This window comes from Drosophila willistoni, assembly GCF_018902025.1.
Source record: "Drosophila willistoni isolate 14030-0811.24 chromosome 2R unlocalized genomic scaffold, UCI_dwil_1.1 Seg200, whole genome shotgun sequence".
In the NCBI taxonomy this organism is placed as follows: domain Eukaryota; kingdom Metazoa; phylum Arthropoda; class Insecta; order Diptera; family Drosophilidae; genus Drosophila; species Drosophila willistoni.
This window is the reverse complement of record NW_025814051.1, coordinates 2445979-2468038: the sequence shown is the minus strand read 5'-3', so window position 1 is coordinate 2468038 and position 22060 is coordinate 2445979. Positions and strand designations below refer to the sequence as shown.

Genomic DNA, 22060 nt, shown 5'->3' with positions numbered 1-22060 from the left:
CAAGCGGCGGTCTTTCCTTCGTCGTCGTCGTCGTCGGTTCCACTTCATTTCATCATTTCTTCATTTTCTTATTGTTTCATTTTACCTTTATACCTGCTTGTAGTGTCTCCTCTCCATCTATTGTTATGCTAGCCAGGCCCATGCCCGGGCCTTGGGCCTTGGTTCTTATGTTTTTGGGTTTTGGGCTCTTGCTTAATCTGTATGTAATTCAAGCCTTTTCCCCCTACCTTTATTTTTAAGCCAAGATCATGGGCTGATTCTTTAATTTCGTTTTTCCCCTTTTTATTTTGTTCTGTTTTTTTCTTTAATTTTGTTTTCATTTTGGCCTTGTTATTTGATTGGTTCTTTTTGGGGCTCATTTGTTTGATTTACAAACATCAAGAACCGATCAGCGTTCATTTCAAACTATTCGATCGAGTTTTGGGGACTTCAGCTTTGAGTGGTGTGAGTTGAAATTTGATATTGAAAATTTAATATTTCTGATGACTTCTTGGCCTCTCGACTTTCCACACATGAGGCATTGATGGGATATTCGATGATTAAGATCGCAGTCAAGTGGAAAAGGGGAAAAGTCTTCAAGTTCGAATAGCTATGAACATGTTTTTTTGAATTAATTCCCATAATATTATTATGATGAATACAATTGGATATATATTTAATTTGATTTAAAGAAATGCTGTTCCGAAAATGTTATTTTAAAAACTGAGATACAGAACGTTTTCAGGAATTGTATTCATAATTTGTACTCACACATCTTAACAACGAACAGATTGTTCCTTTGATTCATTAAATACTTGTGTAAGAAAGAATTTGTTTATTATTTCAAAATTATTCACTTGTTAAATTATTATTTAATTAATGATTCTTAAACGCTTAGAAGATTTCTTATTGTAGGTGAGCTTCAAAGGAAATTTTGTCCAAAAGCGAAAGTGAAAATAAATTGAACTAACCCAAATTATTAATTTTAAAACCAATCGTAAATTAAGTCGATGTTAGTTAAAATGAAATAAGGTTTTTAAATTTCTAACAAATATAAAATTAATTGTAAATAATTCTTAATCAAGATTATAAATAAAAATATAAGAATTTTCTATTTTCAATATCAGAAGAAAAGAAAATGATTTATAAAATATTCTAAAAGAAAAATTGTCTTGAGCTGCTGTCCAATGAAATTTTCCCATCAATTTTATTGTTGTTTGATTATTTTAATATTCATGGAAAATCGACAAAATTTATGCGTAAAACTGTAAAATTAAAGCAATTACTGGAGAAGAGATGCTGAGTGAGGGGAAGAAGGAGTGCGGGCCGGATGGAATGTGAGTCTAAAGATAATTAAGCTTAGATTTGCGTGTTTAGAGAGGTATTTGAGGGGCGTGGCATTAGCGGCACCTGAGGGAAAACAGACATTGACTTGTTTTTCCTATACACTCATAACCATTGCCCATCATCGGCCTCATCTCGAGAGGACGTAAGGTCATTTTGTATGCAAGACGCATGACCAGGAGCCGTCTAAGACCTCCTCCTTCTTCTTTGATTTTGTCTTTGTGTCTGTCTTTGGGAGTCCTATGCCGCCCTCCCTCTCTCTCTCCCTCTCTTTTAAACAACATTTTTTTTTTTCAATAAACATTGAAAATCTTTATGTATTTACAATTTTTGTCGCTGCTTTTCTATATAAATTGGACAACAGCAACAAATTTGCCATGCACAGCGCGTGCCTATTTAAGCATAATCTTATAGTTTTCAGCTTTCTGTCCGTTAAGGCAAAACGAGTTTTGGCTGTGAAACTGGTTATGTGGTTGGGGCCTAAACCGCAGCGCGGCCAAAGCAAACATGAACTCAGGCGACACTACAAGAAGCTAAAGCCAAAGCCAAAGCCAAAAGAGAGACACATGGCACAGCGTAGAACAAGAAACGAACTTAACTCAAGAGCTTCAGAGCCAGCAAAGACAACAAAAACAACAAAAAAAAAGCAAAAATCAGTGGCTGTCCCCACTTCCAGCCCGTGGCTCCTCAAACTGAAACTGGTTAAAAGTAGATCGTTAACAGAGATCGGGTAAACTTAACGAAGTTTTTTCCCCACTTCCAGCGAACTTGTTGGCCACAGTGCAATGCAGCGCTGCTCAGCTTAGCTCCGGCCTCTCCGCCAACTTATCTTACCAACTTGTTGCCCCAACTGGTTTTTCAGCACTTTTATGCCAGTTCGAAAGGGGTTTTTTCAAAATGTTATGGGTATATTGGGCTCCATGGAGAGATTCTAGTGAGTAGTATGTACCCGGGACCCGCATGGGTTTTATTTTGAAAATAAATTGCTCCTAATTCTTTTTAAAGGACATTGATACATAATTTAAAAAAAAAAGTCAAAATTTGCAAGAACTTGTTGCCTATTAACTCCAGTGGCAAAAAGTTGAAGCCTTTGTCCTTCTTCCTCTCAAGTACAACCAATAGCCCAGCCTATTCCGTTGCAACCACAACAGACGCCTGTTGCGCTCATAGCCATAATGCTCATTGAAAGGGATATAATGCATAGAAGAAAAAAACTCATATTAGATACTGGAAAGTATTTAAAATTTTTCAACAATTTTTAATTAAAACATTGAAAAAAAATTGTGGTATATTTTTATGAAATCCTAAAATTTCTTATGGGAAAAACAACCGTTTTACAGTTGGCCAACACTTAACAGATGTTGAAAAGAAAACGCTAGAAAAACGCACGAAAAACGCGCAATGATTGCAACATGTTGCTAGCAACATTTTGCTCTCGCGCTGTTAAGCCACTGTTAAGACTATGGCTCTCTTTTTGGAGTTTCTTTTAAACTCAGGGGCGGATTTAGGTAAAGCCACAATATTGCCGCTAAACTAGTTAGATGGGTATTGAACTTATTATAATCAACTGAGAAGATCTTAGGTAAAAAAGTTATTCCAACATGCAAGGTTGCATCAAACCTGAGCGCAACTTGCCACTTTCGATTGAAAAACACTTCTCAGTTGAAAGATACAATAACAAATATGCAAATTATGATTTTTCTTGTTCTTTTCTCATCTATAGATCCAAAGCTAAAATCATTTATAATTTTTATAAATTTTTTTCTAAATAAAAGATTCCAGTATCATAAAAAATGATTTTTCTGTTTAAGAGCAGTAAAAAACAGTTTGCTCAAGCTTATTAACTTTTTCCAGTCAAGTCAAGATTCATGTTGTTATTATTATAAGTTGTTAATTATAGTTGCAAACTATTAACCTAACTATGTTTTACAAGCACTGGCAACTAAGGCCTTCCGGCTTAGACGAAAACTATATCCATACAACTAGCCTGCGATTTGATCCCAGATCCTCGGTGTTCAGTTTCCTAAATGACTTGGCCACTTGGACAACTCATCTACCGAGGACTGCAATTCATGCAATTCATGTTAATCACACTTAATATGGAGTAGATGCGGCACTGGAGAATATTGAGAGTTTCTGTTATTAGCAGACTGTTTACGGTTAACATGCCATATGTGCGGGTGTTTTGTTGGTGGATTTCCACTGTTTTGCCTCTGTTTTACTCTGTTAAGTTGGTTAACAGAATGTTATTCGCTTTTCGGTTGTCGTAACGAGCAGACGTGCGTTGAATCTGTGTCGGTTGAATTTTGAAAATTTCGACTAGCGGGTGGTCGCAGCGTTCGTTTTGATTGTTGCGTTGCTGTTCTTCGTCGTCAACGTCGTCGTCGTCGCGGTCTTTATTGCAATATTCGTCGCTCTTTGTGATAAACAAAAGTAAATAAAGAAAAAGAAGAAAATCGAAATTAAACAATATAGAAATTTAACAGAAATATACGAAAATTTGAGGAATAATTTCGAAAAAAGAAATAGTGAATTGTGTGTTGTGTCTCACTGTGTGTGTGCGTATGTGTGTGTAAAACCAAGCCCCAGCATCAGCTGCGTCATCGTCGCTGTCAACGTCGACGCAGACGCCGGCTAGGCATCATTAGTTGGCGTCGCAGTGCGCTGATCGTGTACGCGGCTCTCTTACCTGTTAAACAGGTTTTCATTTAAGACCAACTCAACTCAAAACACACACACGACCAGCAACAACAACAACAACAACAGCAACAAGAAAAAAAGGTTTTTTCTTCTTTCTTGGAAACCTTTCAAGCGTCGTTGTTTGTCGTCATCGTCGTCTCCGTTGCCGTCGCCGTCTTTGCCGTCTACTTGCAATGCTGGCTTTTGTTACCTGATGTGGTTGTTGCAACAACTCCAGCAAACACCAGCAACAACAACAATAACAACAACAGCAACAGCAACAGCGTGTGTGTTGTACATGTGTTTGTGTGTGTGAGATTTGTGCAAAGCAAAGCAAACGTCCGATTATAACAGTGAAAAAGAAGAAAATGCTTTAAGACCAAAAAACAGAAAAACCTGGGCCATAATAATAAGGAGAAGAAATAGTGAAAAACAAGAGAAAAGTGAGGAGAAGAGAAGAGAAGAAAAAGGGCCAATAACTCCGCGCCATTTTGAATTTTGAGTTGTGCGTTTTTGGTGTTTCCTCCTTACATACACACACACGTCTATTTTATATATTTATTATTATTTTTTTTCTGTTATCGTAATGTTGTTGTCGGTTCCTCTTTACCTCCTCTCAAACTCCAAGATGTGGGAGCTTCAAAGGCAACATTTACCGTTGGAGCATTAGTTGAAGTAGTATAAACAACCAACAACAACAATAGGAGTAAGGAGGAGGAGAGCAAAACGGTATTAAGCAAAAGTTTTGCTCAAAAGACAACGCGTCATTTGCAGCTGCAGCAGCTGTAAGGAATAAGCGAACGGAATATTGAAAAACAACTGCAACAACAACAACAACGAAAGTTATAAACTATATAAACGCAGCGACAAGATGAGAAATATAGCGACAAAAACATCAACAACTACAACAACGACGAGTAGAAGGAGTATGCAGAGGAGCAGCAGCAGCAGCAGCCGCCGCAGTGCCCTGACAATGCCGCCGTCAAGCTATTGGAAATTACTTTTGATCGGTAAGTTTACAAGTTTTTGCCATCAAATGCATGATGGGCTAAGGGGGGGTTCGGTGAGATGCTGAAATACTCTTGAAAAACAAAGCAGAAGAATGTTCAAGTGCAATTTAGGTAAAAAACTTTGCTTGAACGGTTTTCGGAAATATCCAACAAAATTATAAAAGAATGTTAAGGAAATTTTTGTTAGTGGATTTAATGAAAGAAAAAGGAAACTTGGTAGTTAGGAAATCCATACCATAGAAAGAAAATGCAAGATATATACATACAATAATTGGCTTATAAGAGAAATCGGGTTTGAATATGGAAAATTTGAAAAGTTTAGGTGAAGTTTGGGCAAGAGAATCCGCTCGTGGGTGTTGACCATTGCATTTCATTTCATTAGTTTTGAAACATTATCAGCTTATAGTAATATGTAGATCTAAAAACTTTTTTGCATACAAATCAAGTTAGTTATCAAGTTCAAGTATTTATAATGTAAATTTTAAACGAGATTGGAAATTGGTTATGAAACCCTTGACACATTGTTCTTGTTGATAATTGAATTTCTTAAATATATCCACAACAATAATTTCAAGAGAATGAAAGACGATATTCGACTTTAACTGCCTTTGCAATCTGGAAAGTTTTTTGTTTATGACAGCTGCTCACCAACGACTTCTACTGCACTCTACCCCTTTTTGGTAGATTCTCCTTCTTCGAGTTGGCTATCAGCAATTTTTATTGCAGCTTTTCTTGGCTCTAGCCCTTATGCCAGTCTCAGCACCTGCGCTCCCTACAGTTGGCCACCCGTTTTGACGTCAGAGCATTAAGTCAATTGACAGCTTTTATCGTTAGGCGGAACCTTAGGTATAGCCAGGTTGGAGTCGGAGAAGAAGAGATTTCTCTGGACTTTGGAGTAAAGCAGAAACTTTTGTTTGCTGTGTTTGGCACGCTTCGAAAAGTTTCCTTTCTTGTTTTTTTTTGTCTGTTTCTGGATCTTCCTAGTTTGTTTTACTTGCAAAATGCTTTTTAATACTTGTCAACCAACTGTTGCCAGAACGAGGGGGGTGGTGGTGGGTAGAAAAGAGCAGGGTAGATATTACATATCAAATTATAGCCAAATAATTCGAGATTTAATCACACAATGAAACAACACTCGGAACACTTGGGAAACTTAATAGTTTTGTAGCTCAATTTGTCAGTGATTAGCTAACGAGTAGAAAGAGATTCCTTCAGACAGTTTTTCGTTGGGTTTAATAAACAAAACTGTGTTGATTTGACATTTTAATTGGACCTCTGACACATCATACGCCGAAAAACACGCACATTTATGAGGCTGACAACCCCTCCAAAAAAAGCAAACGGCAACAACAATAACGAAAAAAACCACTAACAATAAAACCAACTTTTGACATTTCCTCTCTATGGGTTGGTTAACTGTCAACACCACAACCAAATACCAAATACAGATACACAGAAGTCAGATAGAAGTCAGAAATCAATGAACTCAGCCAGGTCTCAGTGGAGCTTTCTTGGGATGCTCTCCAGGGCATTATTATTATGGAGAGGTCCAAAACACAATATGAACAATAAACATTTTCAAATTGACAAATAATTAAAAAGACATTAAAACCAGAGACCTTTACTTTTGATTACAACGAATTCTATATGCTCTTACTTAGTAAAAACTAGGATCAATTAAATAAAATGTGATTCCTTTTAATTGTTAGGTAATTCATAACAAGTTTTCATTATCTTAGTTTCATTCTATTAAGATATTCCTTTTCAAAATTTGAAAGAAATAAATGGACTCCTTTAGTAAGAGCATTCAAAAGGTGAGAGAGACAAAAAAAAACAGAGAGATACGAATACAAAGCGAACGAATCATTCTAATAAAATGCCTATAAATATCAATTTCATTTCTTAATAATAATAAAAAGCCTTTTAACATATCAGAGAAAACAAGCCAAGAGCAAAATAAAAATAAAGATGGGGGAGAGAAAGACAGACATAGAGAGAGAGAGTAAGAGAAAAAGGAAAAGCCGGCACTTGTCCTTAGTTAGTCTGGAGGTCCCATTGAAGTGCCTTTTGAGTTTTTTTTTCCGGGAAATTGTGCAACAGCATTACTCGCAGGATACTTAAGACTTGTTCACTCACACTTACTTGCTGCTCAGTCACATCTTTTGGATGTTTCCTTTGCTTATGCTGTTCTCTTATTCGGTTTTTTTGTTTTTTTTTTTTGGGTTTTTATGTTTATTCTTATCCTTGCCTTCGTCGTCTTGTTACATTTGTTGTTTTTTTTTTTGTCTTTTCCGTTCGTCTACCTGGTTTCAGTTGAGTTCGACGAATTTTCCCAGTTTTTCTTTTTCTCTCCTTCTCCTCATATACATTTCATTTCATTTCCTTTCACTCTGCCTCATTCTGCCACTCTGCCACTTGTTTGGCTCGTTTGAATTATGATTGTGGCATGGTTTTTCTCTCTTTTCCACGTCTCTTTCCGAGTGTTACTTTTTTTGTTTTCTTTTATCTGCGGCACGTTGACTCTCCATGGTGGAACTAAAAAACTGCAACTGCTGCAACTTTGAAATTAAAATAAATTAAACAAATATTTTGTTGCTTGTTCGAAATTTACGAGCGAATTTCACAGAGCACAAACGTGTGCCGAAAAAAGTACAAAAACAAAAAAAAACCAAAAGAAACGTAACGAAATCCTGAAAAACAGGATAACGCAGCACAGCACGTGGAATGGAATAGGATGGGATATAGGAAGAAGGGTAACAGCTGCAGATGCGACTGAAAAACGAATTGCCGCGAAAATGAAACTCAAATCCAACATAACAGAAGAGCACACTCGCCACGCCCCAATACACACACACACACACAGATCCTGACAAGCGAGGGTTGAGGTACGAAAACGGATATAGAAAGGGGAGGATACGAAGTAAAATTGTGCACAATTTGCATTTGAAAATCAAAGCTTGGGGGTCATATTGTTATTTAACTAAATATATATACATAAATTAGGGTATATTTGTTGTGCTCTAATAAAATATTATTTTTATTCAAATCATTAAGGACTGTCAATTGATTACAATTAGGACATAAAATAAGAGATTGAGTACCTGTATATTGAATTACATTCTCAGTGTCTGTTGTCAAGGAAAAGTTTTTAAAAAAAAAACATTTTACTATTCACCTATTAAATTTATTTAAAGCGAGCTTTAATATTCGTAAAGAAATGTAAGAAATCGCAATTGCAGGACTTTACGTCCTTAATGTACTGTACTTTCTTTATCACTCTAATCAACACTATAAATAAAGGACACATAGCAGTAAAATTAGTAAAACTAACAGCTTTTAAAGACTTGAATTCACCGTGTTTATTCTTATATAATACAATTTAGTACATACATACATACATAGTTTTATAACCACATCCGAAATCACTAGTTGACCAACACTGTGCATTAGAGTTGCCAAAGCAACAATTGAAACAAAAACTACTTAAACTTTTCCTTTGTTTCAAAGATCAAAGGGGAAAACTTTTCCCCAACATTTAAGTATGTAATATAAATTGAATAAATTATTGCTCATTTCATGAATTTGTTTAAGTTTTTCGTGTTTCTTTTGCTTGGATAGGATATGCTAGAGTCGGTCTATATCGGAATGCTCATTTAGTTTTGTGTAGAAACTTTTTGGCATGCTACTGTTGATAATGCACACACACACACACACACACACACACACACTCTCGAAACTCCATTTGGAGCTAAAGTCTCTATCTACCCCTTCCCCGCCTCTCTACGCATCACACCACAACAGGAGCTAAAGCGGGAGCTAGCGGGAGATTTTGTTAGTTTTCCGTTTTCGAGTTCATTTTATTTATTTTTTTTTGTATTTTTTGCTCGGGATTTTTGTTTTTTGGTTTTTTGGCGGCTTGGCATATGGAATTTATAACCCCATAACGCAAAATATATCTACAAATATGTATCTTTGCCTCAACTACCTCCCTACCTACCTCCCACCCTCCCTCTCTTTCACTTTGTATCTATATCTTTGTCTGTGGCATATTTGTATCTATGTTTATGCATGCAAAAGACAACGTTTTGGGTTTTATTTTCTGTGTTTGTGTGTGTGTGTGTGTATGCCAGACCGTTAGAGGTGGGTGTCGGCAGCATCAGCAGCTGTTTAAACAAAACTGCAATAAGAATAACAAAAACCCCAACAATAAATAAATGGCAAACTTCTTTGATAAATACATACATACATATATACATATATATATATATATATATATATACCTGTATCTGTATACACACAAAGCTTAATAAAAATCCAATAACATTTTTTGACCTCGGCATTGGTTTTAGTTACAGAAAAATTTTGCCAACTTTGTCAAAAAAATGAATAATTTTTCTAAAACTTTCGCTCAGTTTTTGTGCCTCAACATGACAATGATAAACTGGAATGATTCACTATATATGAACAGATATTGTGCACCTGTTTAGTTATTTAAACATTACATTTTTCTATCTCGTATTGTTTAACGTGACATTTTGCCATAAAACGCATAAATTTTCTATCATAATATCTGACTCAGCTCACACCTCGCCATCGGTTTTTATCTATTGTTCAGTTATTTTTTTTCTTACTTTTCTCTTGTCATGTTTTTATACTTCTTTTTGCATTCCAAATGCACGAAGCATTAAAAGTTAAGGCAACGTGTTGGCATTTCTCTTGACCAGGCCAAAGCCAAACAGCAGCAGCGTTCTCTCTCTACACTCATCACTCTTACCCTTCCCTTTGTCGCGGTTCAATTGTGACCGCACCTTATGCTGATTTTTGCCCTGGCCATTTCGATTGAATTGTTACAGCTACTGGAATTTGTCTGTTATACACTTCATTTGTTATAGAAATAAGTGAGAGCTTATGAATGACTTGGTATATAGAAGTATATACTATACATTCTTGATCATCATGTTCAACTCGCCATATTTGTAAGCTGCAAGACAAACTGGTTTTACTTAGTTCTAAATAACTTTGGCTTTTTGTTTTTGCATTAAACTAATGACAGATTCTTCTTTCAATGTCAAATCTTTTTATATAAATCCACAAAATTTGTCTATTTGTCAGTTTTGTGTTGCACTTTGTCACACATTCGTTAAGATTTGTTTTGTCTATATCATTTAGCTCACGTAGGCAAGATTTGGTCAAGAGGAAATTGTTATGACAAAGAACTGACTTATTGTTAGATAAACTTATTGTTATAAAAGTAATATTGAATAGATCTTTAAATGAATCACATTATATAACAAAATATTTTGTGAATTAGTTTTTCTATCTTTAGTTTAAGTCTTCTTCTATCTTTATGGCGTGGTTAATGAACCCAGAAGAAATATCTTATCATATCAATGACTTTAAGCTTAAGCTTAACTGAGAAACTTTATAATTTTTATTATTTATGTTTTGTTAAGAACTTGTGTAGTTCTTTGTAATTTCATCAATTAGAACAAGCTTTTGAAAATCTATGGTAGAAAACTCTTTATTATATATATTTTATAGGAGTCTAGAATAAACGGCATTTTATATTCCTCAATTCCTCATGGAGAGCATTTGTAAATCGGTTTTTATTGTTTCGCTGATTTTATTTTGATTTTTGTACTTTTTGCTTTAACTGCTTTACTGCCCACTCGTCATCAACATTATCATCTTGGTTGGTGGAAAAGAAAAAGTGGGGGAAAAAGGGGTCGTCGTCGCTTTTTTGGCTTCTGTTTGCTGTTGATTTTTTTTCGGTTGATTTATATATATGTACAGACACAAACATATATAACATTTTTTCTTTGCTTTTGCCTTCTTTTGGCTTCTGCTTTATCGGGATTTGGTCTTTGGGCTTGACTTTCTTTAGCTTCTTTTTTTCGTGCCTTCTTTTCTTTTTTTTTGGCTACACGAGACCTAAATCGAGACGAAGACTCCGGGCCACTTCGGACAGTCCGCTCCAAAAGCGCTCCACACTCCTACGCATTTTAACATATTTTTGTCTGGTCGCTTAATTTGTATGCGTAACATGTCAGAAATTGTTGTGGTCAATACACTGATTGCTTTCCATGTATCTCGGTATCTATGTTGTTTGTGGTTTAACTTGGTTGGAAATTGGAGCTGCTTTTTTATTTAGCTTTTTTCTTTTATTTTTGGATATGTTTCGGATATCTGCACGTTTTTGCTGTTGCTCTTTAGCTGCTTCAGCTACTGTTTTCTGCTGTTTCTGCTAATATTTATGGTCAAGTACTCAGCAGAATCACGGAATCAAAGCGGGAGCAGAGATATCCACCGCGGTCCAGATACTCTTTTTATAGATGGTTCCCCAACAAAACTTGAACTCCTATACAAATAGGAAAAATGTCATCCAAAAGGAATAGATAGATATAAAAAAACATGCATGTTTGATTAAGAAGACTTTGTTATTAATTTATAGTCTCTAGCTTTGCATTTTCGACTTTCAAACTTTGTTTGAAAAGTCGAATACCCTACTTGTAAGGACAAGAAAATAGGGAGTGAGCTTCGGCTTAAATATAAAGTGATAAAGGTTTGACTTGTTGTTTAACAATTTGTTATAAAGCATCATAAATTGTTATTGGAAAATAGATAAATTGTTGACCTTTTTTTTTTAATTCTATATATCAATATCATTGGACAGAAACTATTTATGATTGTGCCGATAAATGTTTGGTAGTCTGCTGATTCTTATAAATCAGGCTTAGCCAACTTTCTTTCAAAAGGGATGTTTAGAAACAAATCGATTTCAAATCTTTTTAAAAATTCCCTTCGTTTTTCATAATATACTTAGCGACATTGCAATATTTGATCTTTGTTAAACCCCTTTAAAATGTTTCCACTAATCCATCTCAATTGATAAAATTTTTAGTTAACTATTCCAAATGAATTTCCCTTAAGCGGAAGTCTTTAACACCCTATCACGTTTGGCCAGACCCGAGGGCTTTGGCTTTTAAGCCACAAAATGAGCATTTAGCATTTTGGATTTGCACAAAACGCAAACTGAAGGGAAAGATACTGGTGAGGGCAACAAAAAAGAACAACAGCAGTTGGAAAAAAAAAACTTGGCCTAAGGCTCAACCCTGTTGCTGGTATGCCTCCTGTTAGCCGTCGTTGTCGCTCCCCCTCGCGCTCTCTCTCTCTCTCTCTCTCTCTCTCTATCTTTACAACCCTTACATGGGTGAAATCAGTGCAGTGCAGTTTGTACAAACTCTCCTCTACCCCTCTACTCACTCTTCACTCGCCACCAACATCACTTTTGGTTTGAAATACGAAAATGCATTCCCATCAATTTGTTACTTTTGCTTGGTTTCTCAAGCATATCAATTCACTTTCTGCCATACAACCCTAAATGTACGTATAAAGACGAAAACGGAATAGGGGTTGGGGGTTAGGTTTAGGGCTTGGATTTGAGTTTGAGATTGGGGTTGGGGGTTAGCTGTCTGTCTAGCTGTCTCTTTGTCTCGTTCTCTGTTTGTCTGTCGTGTCTTGCTTGGAGGAACACAGCAGCAACTTGCTTCGAAATTAAACAAAAACACTGAAATCAACTGTAAACCTTTTTAGCACGCATTGTTTTTTCTTTTTTTTATTCTTTTACAACCCCCTTTTAAGCTTATGCCCCTGTCCCTTCCGTCGTTACGCCCATTCAATGGCTAAAATAAAATTTCATGCTATGCAAAACATTTTTCTAATCAAACATTCCATTTCATTTGCTTTAGGTGATATATTTTTTTCATTTCTGTTCTGTTTTGTTTCCTTCATCAATGGGGTAGATGATGGTTAAAAGATTTTTGAGGTGGTATGAGGGCTGATGCCTTTTGTAGCAATTGTCTCAGTCTGGGTGGACTTTTTAATTTTGTCTCAAGTGTAAAAAATACTTAGCATTTGCATGGTCTTGCTGGCGGGGTGGGTGGTTTTGGGTAAAGTCAACTCACCCCCCCCGGGTAGAAAAATGCTCATTTAACCATTCCAAATTGATGAAATGTTGAAATAAATCCACAAAAAACAAAAACTACCCCAGCTCAACTCATACCCCCAGCTTTTTCTACTTTTTCCCATTCAATAACCTCACAAGTGTTTTATTAATTTCACTTTGCACTCGAAATATTTGTGCAAAACAGAAGCAAAAACGGGGAAAAATGAGAAATAAAAATCCCAAATTGATTTCACTTTGCTTTCAACCACTAACAACAAAAGCAACAACAATAGCGGCATTGGCAGCAAAAGTGTAAAGAAAAAAAAAATATTATTATTATTTATTTTTATGCTTTTTTATTTTTAATCATTTCGCTGCATATTTTTTCTATCCATTGTTTGTCGTTTGTTTTATTATATAATTTTTCGTTCATTTTCAATTCATCATACTCTTTAGCCAATTTGGTTACTCTAAAATGCTAAGAAAAATTAAGCATTATTTGATGATATCTATGTGGGTATATATAAGATATATCTAATCAGGCAATCTTAAACTGAATACAGTATAATATAATTAAGTCTCTTTTATTTTAACAAAAGGATCAACACAAAATAGAAATGTCAAAACAAGTAAGGAAATTTATCATGTTACTTGTAGGAGAAAAATCCTTTGATTAGTTTGAATAATCAAACTCTGATATTATTCATTATATTTACTATGCTAAATGACTCAACAAAATATAGAAACTCATAATTCATAAGGTAAACTTAGAGTATAAAAACTTCGTCTAATATGCATTTCACTTGGCTATTGGCATTTATTTTTTATATATTTTTTTGCAGTTTGCATAAAAATTTGTGTAGTATTTTATTGAGTTGCATTGGAGCGCGTAAAATTGCTTTAAAAGTCTATATAAAGATGGGTGGGCAAAGCAATGGCTGTGGATGAAAATCATCCAATCATCCCTTCATAATTACACACACAATATTCAACATTTTTCTACGCTCATTTTTTGTTGTTGTTGTTTTTTTTTCTGTTTCTTATTCGAATTATTAATGGTAATAAAAGTGCAATGCGCTTTTAATTAAAACTTTAAAAAAGTTTCTGCAGTTCATCTTCAAATTCATTTCCATCTTTAGCTAAGAGAAAAAAGAAATGGGTAAAAATGGGGAGAGTCTTCATTCCCGCCCTTTAGTTTGGTGTATGAAATATGAATGTTAAGTAATTGGAAAATTAATTAAAAGATGAATTATGACCACCAACAACAGCAACAACAAAAAAAAAACTAAAGAGGGGTCCCCCAAGCCTACAGACATCCAAAATTTGTGTTTAACTATAATTTATTATCTAATATTTCGCATAGTCAAATTGTTATGGCTAATTCGATCAATTGCAGACATTTTAATATACATATAAAATGAGCAACAACAAAAAAATAGAAAAAAAAATACAATTCTTGCTGAAAATTTATTTTTATAACCAAAACATTTTATTTTATTTTAGCAAATTAGCATATATTATAATAATTTCTATTAAACATGCCATTAGCGTTAATTCAAAAGTATTTTTATGTTAGATTACATTGAATACAGATAAATAGAAACATTCTAAAAGCATTCCAAAATAGAAATCGAGCAGGTTAACGATAAATATTTAAAATTCGTTTTATCTTTTAAAATTAATATATATTTAATTATTGATTTGAAATTACTAAAATACATGGTTAATTTATTACTTTAATAAATTTAAATAAATATTACACACAAAAAAAATTCAATGCACAAAGTTAAAGTAAGTAGACAGCTTAAATCTAGGCAATGTATACTTTACAATCCAAACATTGAAGGAAAAAAAATGAAAATAAGAATTGCTAAGCTTCAACTCCCAAAGGTATACTTTAAAAACCTTGTTCTTTCGCTTATTTTTCCGCTAATCACCTGTCAAATTTCAAACACTGTGACAAATGATGTTCGTCTCTACTTAAGCTTTCGAAATTGTTGGGTAAGGCAAATTGCTAAGCGAATACTCAGCTGTCTGCTACACCCAACTTCTTTTTTTTTTATTCTCCCTCACCTTAATTCTCACTTTTTTTGAGTGAACAAAAAAAAAAAACGTAAAGCAAATAAAACGCAATCATTCAATTGACAACTGAGAGATGGATCTGTGGAAAATAGGAGGGGAAAATCGTGGGGTAGAAAAAAAGCTAGTCTAGAGACTGAAAGAAAATCAATTTGCCTGAATGTAAACGCCAAAAAATTCCGGCGCCAAGTTCCTTGGCCACAGTTCTTCTACTTTGCCAATGGGAAAATGCTCTGGTAATAATAAGTTGATGGCCTAACTGGAAGAGAGAGAGAGAGAGAGAAAGTAGGGTAGTAGTAGGTCGGTGGTAGGGGTCCAAAAAAGGAAAATAATAAATAAATTTCAGCCAAAATTCAAGGACAAACAAACACAAGACACAAGTCAAACAGTTGTTCGGTTAGATTTTTGTTAGGGTTTTCGTTTTTGGTTTTTGCCATCTTGGTTTTTTTTTTGTTAGGGTTTGGGCAAACATTTTGGCTTAGAAGTTTTCCATGTAATTTTCATTACCCCTCCAGCAATGGCAACAGCAACGCCAACGACAACACAACATTCCTAACACGCGCCTAGGATATTTGCCTTCTTGGTTTCTCTTTTTTCTTTCAGTTTTTATTTTTGGTTTGTATTTTACTATGGCTTAAGCCATAAATTTTAAAGGGACTCCCAGTCAGGCCCTTAAGGGCAATTTTAAAGCCAAATTCAGTTCCTCCTCCTCCTGCTTCAGGTTTGGGTGTGTGTGTGTGTGAGTTTTCTTTTGTTGAGGGTTGGGGAGGTTTGGTAATAAGTTTAAAAAGTTTTACGCAGCTTTTCACCTTCGTCTTTTGCATCTACAGTGTCTTCCACCTTGAGTTTTCTCTCCTTCGTGCCTTTGTGTGAGTGGCAACTACTTTGCGTAATTATGTCAATTGCCATTAGGCAACAGCTTTTCAGAACCTTGGCTCCCTTTATTCATTGGCTTTGGCAGTCATCGATATCCTTGGTAAGCGCGCTGTGTCGTCTTTGTTATAGACACATTGCCTGGCCTTTGATTTCAATCTTAGCTATCTAACGTCATTATCTTGATAGGAGGGCGATAGACAGAGGAATGAAGGAGCGACGGCGCGTGAGGCTAACCAGCATAATCCTTATCCTTGCCATACCAAATGTCAAAGCCAGACCATATCGAGGCAACCTCCGGGTACTTCTTCATCAGGCTTCCACCTTCCTATTTTCTTTTGATTCTTTGCGTGCTTGTTAGACATTCCGCAGAGTGAAAGCCACTTTAACCGAATAGTGCCGCAAAATCAATGAATTTTAGCGTTTTTTCCACGCTTGATTAGGCTTGGAGTGTGGTAGTAAAAGGCGCATAAGTCTAGTTATATATATTAGAACTTGATTAACACATTGAAAAGGACATTCAGTATTTAAGGATAAAATCATTTCATTAATTTTGCACATAATTGCAAATTAATTAAGCACGTACTTTGTGCAGTTCGCTCAATATATTCTACCTATGTATCTCTCACACTTTTTTTTGTTGATTCGTTCTTTTTTAATTTTTATTCCTTTTTGATACCCTTTAGTGAAGTGTATTAGTGGGTATATTAAAATACGCAAACCGAAGAAATGATTAATCTTATGTTTAGATCCTTATATATCCTTATAATTAGCCGAAAAAGAGAACCTTCAGGAGAAAACCAATGTGCAGAAAAAGTTAATCTAATAGAGCTGAGTGAATTATTCTTTTCATAGGGTATTCACTAGTCAGCTACTTAAACTACTTTGTATTGATTTTTCTGTGAGCTTATTAAATATTAATTAATTTCAATTATTTTGCCATTTGTGAGAAGTTGTGTGGGTGATTCGATACCTAGGATCCGCTTCTACCATACCCATTCCTTTCAATCAGCCTCTCTCTAATTGTAAAAATGACATTTTAAATTTCATAAATGAAATGCATTTTAATTAATTTTGCACAGGTTGCAATTGATGTTGTGTTGTTGCTTTTGTCATTTGTCTGGTTGTTGTTTGTCATGTTTACATTTATATTTAATAGACCAGATATATATATATCTTTGTAGACACAAGCCAATATTGCTATATAAATTTCAATCAATTTGCAAACGGACTATGGTGAGGTATAAATTTAAATTTTTTAACAAACATATTAATTTATTTATTTATTTAACACTCGGCAAATGAAAAGTTTCAATATTTGTCTCTGGCCATGGCTAAATGTCTAATGCCAAAATGGTTAAGCTTTTTGTTTTATCTGGTCAAATATCTATATTTATAAATTATTAGGCAAATAGTTTTCATTTTTTGTTTGAATTAATTTATTCCTAATATTATTTGTTGTGTGTGCGAGTTTGTGGGTTTTTTTTTTGTTTTTGTTTTTGGCAAAAGTCAAGTAAAGTTTAAATTTATACATTTCCTAAAAGCCTTTAATTAATTGTAATTTGAGAAAATATATAAATGTGCATTCCATATTAGGCAATTATTTGAATACATATAAATAGAATTTTTAATGCACTGATTGCAATAAAAATTTTTGCAATATTTTGATTTGATTAAATAAAAAAATCCTAAATCTGTGTGTTCATTTCATATCTTAAGTTATCGTTTTTACTTACTAAAGTAAGCTTTCCACAAGATAGATCGATTTTATAGAAAAGTCCCTAATACAACCTCTCCACAAAAAGGTTACTAAAGGCAATTAAATCCTTAACATAAGTGAGAATCAAAATAGAATCCATGAGACTTTATCAAGACAATAAATTGGTTGCATTTCATTGATTAGATCATTGATTGCATCCTGAAATAGCTGTTATCCTTTATATTCTTCAAGGCATTCAGCCCATTTAATTATAATCCATTTTCCTGTGGATTCAAACTCAGCATGGCAATTTCCGAGCTGACTTTTTGATTAGTTTTGTTTTTCTCTCTGTGTAATTTGGCACATTCATTTTTGTTAGCGCATGCAAAAACATAAAAGAAAAAAAGAGAATATGCCATCAATTTGTCGGCGATAAAAAACTATAAATGTATATGTATATATGTATGTATGTTGCACTAGCCTGCTAATTAATTCATTGTTTGAAATTTTATTTTTGTTTTTTGTTTTTTTTTTTTTGCGTTTGCCAATTTGGGAGTGTGAACTGAGCTTCAGTATAAAAACGCACTTAACAACGGCGAGAATAAAGTAGAATAATAAAATAAAACAATGAAAAAAAAAAAAAATATTTGAATTTTTGTGTAGTTGAATATAAATTTTTTTATTGTTTATGCCAACTAAATTTTTTCTTGCTTCTTTTCTTTGCGGTTGAGAATGTTGGTTCTTCTGTTTGTTTGTTTATTTGTTTGTTTTAGATGCGTATAAATAATTTAACAGAACACGGTGATATAGAGAGAGAGAAAGAGACAGAGAATGAAAAAGAGAGGTGCAAAAGGAGAGTAGAAAAATTTCAACAATTGCGCTATTTAATTATACAAAATGTAAAGAAACTTTATAGTTTGCCCCAGTTCTTGAGTTCTTTTCTTAAGGTGTGTTACAAATTTCAAATGAACTCGACACCTAAGAAAAGTTACTTCGAGTGGTCTAAAGAGGAGAAGTGGATGGAAGAGTGGGAAAAGAAATGGAAGAAAGAACCATAAAAATGTAGATGAAATTGGGTTTATTGCATTTACACACAACAACAACAACAACAACAACAATAGCAATAACTTTGTGGAAAAGAAGTAAACTTAACTGCATTTTACATCTCTTCATAAGATATTTTCATCATGTACGTCCTCTTTTTGACACAACTGTAAAATTGAATGTCATAAATATCTAAATTTGGAAAGAAAAGTCAAGTGAAATCTGTATGAGTTTTGAGTTTAACATTTTAATCGATTAAAGCTCCATAACTAAAGAAAAGATCACATACAATTTTTTGTTTAACATAGGCTTTAAAAAATGTAACTTTCGTCTGTGCTGAAAATGTTTCATATCGAGGTCGGTTACACTTTATTTCATGTACCAGAAAGAAGGCCAAACTAACAGACACTTAAAAACTCATTAGCCACCTAGTCGGTGGCTCAGTGGAGACCTACTAAATCTACAATTCTGTTGTTCTCGAGTTCGAACCCCGACGTAGGTCGAGTTTCCCCCTGATGAAGCAATACTAAAAAGTAGTTCCGTCGGGGATAAAGGAAACGATTGTGGATAACGAATAATTTTTTTTCATTAGCCAAAACTCAAAAACAGCAGCTGAAGAATCTAAATGCCCAGATATATATGTCAACTTGTTGCGTCAACCACGCCCACAACAAGCAAAACTTTTCTATATGCTTTTCATGTTCAGCAAATCATAAACCATAAAAAAAAGAAACCGCAGCAAAAATTAAAAAAAAAAACAGAAAAAAACCAAAAAAAAAAAAAATTGAAGCAAATGAAGAAACAGCTGTTAGAAAGGCAGTGGCGGGCGCACAGTTCCTCCTTATGAGTCTACTAAATCCACTTGTCAAATGCACACAACAACCCGGCCCCAAACCAGCTGTGGGGCACTGGATGAGATGAGGATGCTACACAAGCTGCTGGCAGTCAGTTGGATGCCACCAACATCTGAGGCGTCTGTCTTAAGAGTGTCAAAACAAAACTATTTATTTTACTCGACAAACGACGACACCAGACAATGACAAAGACACTCATAGGAGTGTGAGAGGAGAGGGGCGGGGGGCATAATGCCTCGTGTGGCAAGCAGAATCCTCATTTACTTTAAACTGTGCCGCTTGCCTTCGTTCCGACATTGAAATTAAATTGTCTGGAATGGTAGGCTAAATTGATGTCCACTATTATGAAAAAATGTTCCATGGGGTGACAAGAGCTGAGGGAAAAAATGTAAAATGAAACGACAACGATCAGCAAATGCTCTTAAAATTGTAAACAATTTAGTCACACACAGTCATAGAGAAATACATGAGAATCTCTAAATCTAAATGGGATGAATTTGTCTTCACTTTTCAAGTATCAATTGAATATTGAATTCTTTAGATCTTTCCCAGAAATAAGAACGAAACGTTGTGGCAAACTTCTTAGCCAATTGCACAATAAACTTGGCAAGTTTTGATTTACTCAAAAAGTATTCAATACAAAGATTTCAAAAACGGTTAATTGTTTTGTTTTAATTCACAAAATGTTACTCATTTAAGAATAAATTATATATTTAATTTATTGCCATTCGTCTCCAAAATTGTTTTTTTACTAGAATCCTATAAAATAGAACTGTAAGAAATAAGTCTTTAGATTATTTAGTTTTAAGGTTCCTAATACTCGTACTAATTAGTTGTTAAAAGAGAAATTATCTTTATCTTTGCCTCATCTTTACTTTCTATATAGGATTTCTCTTTCAATGGCCTAACATTGATTAAACTGTGCCTAATCATTTAGATCTTTTACTTTCAAAGTTGAAATTTAAACTAAACTTTTAACTGTAGTCACTTGTTTGGTAAATAATCTTCGATTGAAATGAATAACCCAAATTTGTAGTTTTTGTATTCGTTAAAAGTTGTTTGAGTTTTTCATGGCCAAAAATGGTAAATTGTGCTGAAATTTTCAATCAAGTACCTAGTATTAGATTTTCCATTTGTAAAATGAGTTTTAGTTTTGCCTTCTTTAGTTTTCATCAACTATCTGACTAATTTCCATTGATTGATACTCATTTTGGTATAGGAGAATTTTCACCTATTTTTCTGGCTAAGCAATATACAATTTGCAATAGACATTCTCCTACACAATAAAAGAGAGAGAGAGAGGGAGAGGTGTGTAGCCAAGTGGATGTAACTCTTGTGGCATGTCTGCCGCTTGCTTTAAGTGGCAAGCAATTTTCTTTTGGTTTTGCTGCCGCTGACGCTGCTGCTGATGTTGTGGCAAATAACTGGAAAAGCAACAAGAAAACAGAATTGCCTACATTGCAAATGAGAGGCAGGAGAATAAGAGGAGTGGAGGAGACATTTGCCGTTAGTTGTCGACGTCAGTGCAGTTATATTAGCTGGGGATATGGGTGAGAAAGAGGGTGGCAGATGGGTCTGCCTGCTAAGAGGGGGGGACACCAAACGGGACCCGTAGAAGTAGTTGAAGTAGAAGCCAGCGAAATTGACAAGCGCAACATTGAAATTGCTACAATGACAAACTGCAACAGGGAACGAAGAGAACAAGAGACGACGAGAGGGATGGAGAAAGAAACAGAGGGAGGTAGTTGCAGCTGATGCACTGCTGCCACTTGACAGAGACGAATGTTAAAATCAAGTAAAAGAGAAAGAAAGAGAGAGAGAGAGAGGTTGCCTCTGCTGCACGTGCGTCTGCCGCACAGACATTTAAATATAAAACCAAAGATTGTTGCAGATGATGCTGATGCTGATGCTGCTGCAGGAAATACTATTTGGCCCTTGGGTTGAAAAATCCAATCCAATCCACACCATGTGGTTGCCAAGGGCCACAGAGGTGAAGTGAGGGGTATAAAACCAGTGAGTAGGTGGCAGGGCATGTTTAATTAATACAAAGTAAATAAAAAGCAAAAGCAGAGGAAATGTATACAACAAAATTGATTGAAGAATGCGGAGGCTGTGGCTAGAGGAGAGGTGTTGGTCGGGAGGAGGAAGAGGTAAGACGCACAAACAGAGTCGGTGGCTGTGCCACAGACGGAAGGCTGATGCAGTTGCTCCTCCTGAACTGGCATTGTTTGCTGGCAGGCTATTTATATAAACACCCAGCAACTTGATTGAGAAAATTGTTGGTAAATTGGTTTTTCAACAGCAAAATAAAAAAAACAAAGAAAAAACAGAAATTCTTCTAAAAATGTTTTTTGTTTTCCTCAAGATCGAGGGAAATTGCATTTATAATTGAAAAACTGAAATACCAAAAATGTTAATGCACATAAAATATAATATCAGAGAGGTGAGAGCAAAGGTCTTATTACAGCTTGAACTTACATATGATTTTGTGATAGCTTAATAGATGTTCAACTGAAATGATACTTTTAGATCGAAATGTGGGCTTAACTTTAAA

At 34.7% G+C, this 22060-nt stretch overlaps 1 protein-coding gene across 1 annotated transcript in view; it reads left to right on the top strand.

Moving 5' to 3' along the window:
• Positions 1–4351: 4351 nt before the first annotated feature.
• LOC6641639 (titin) overlaps positions 4352–22060 on the top strand; it is a 92710-nt gene continuing 75001 nt past the window's right edge. The window contains exon 1 of the mRNA XM_023175422.2: positions 4352–5012. Within this exon, the coding sequence (XP_023031190.1) occupies positions 4874–5012 (139 nt within the window). The 5' untranslated portion in view covers positions 4352–4873. The remainder of the gene's footprint in view (positions 5013–22060) is intronic.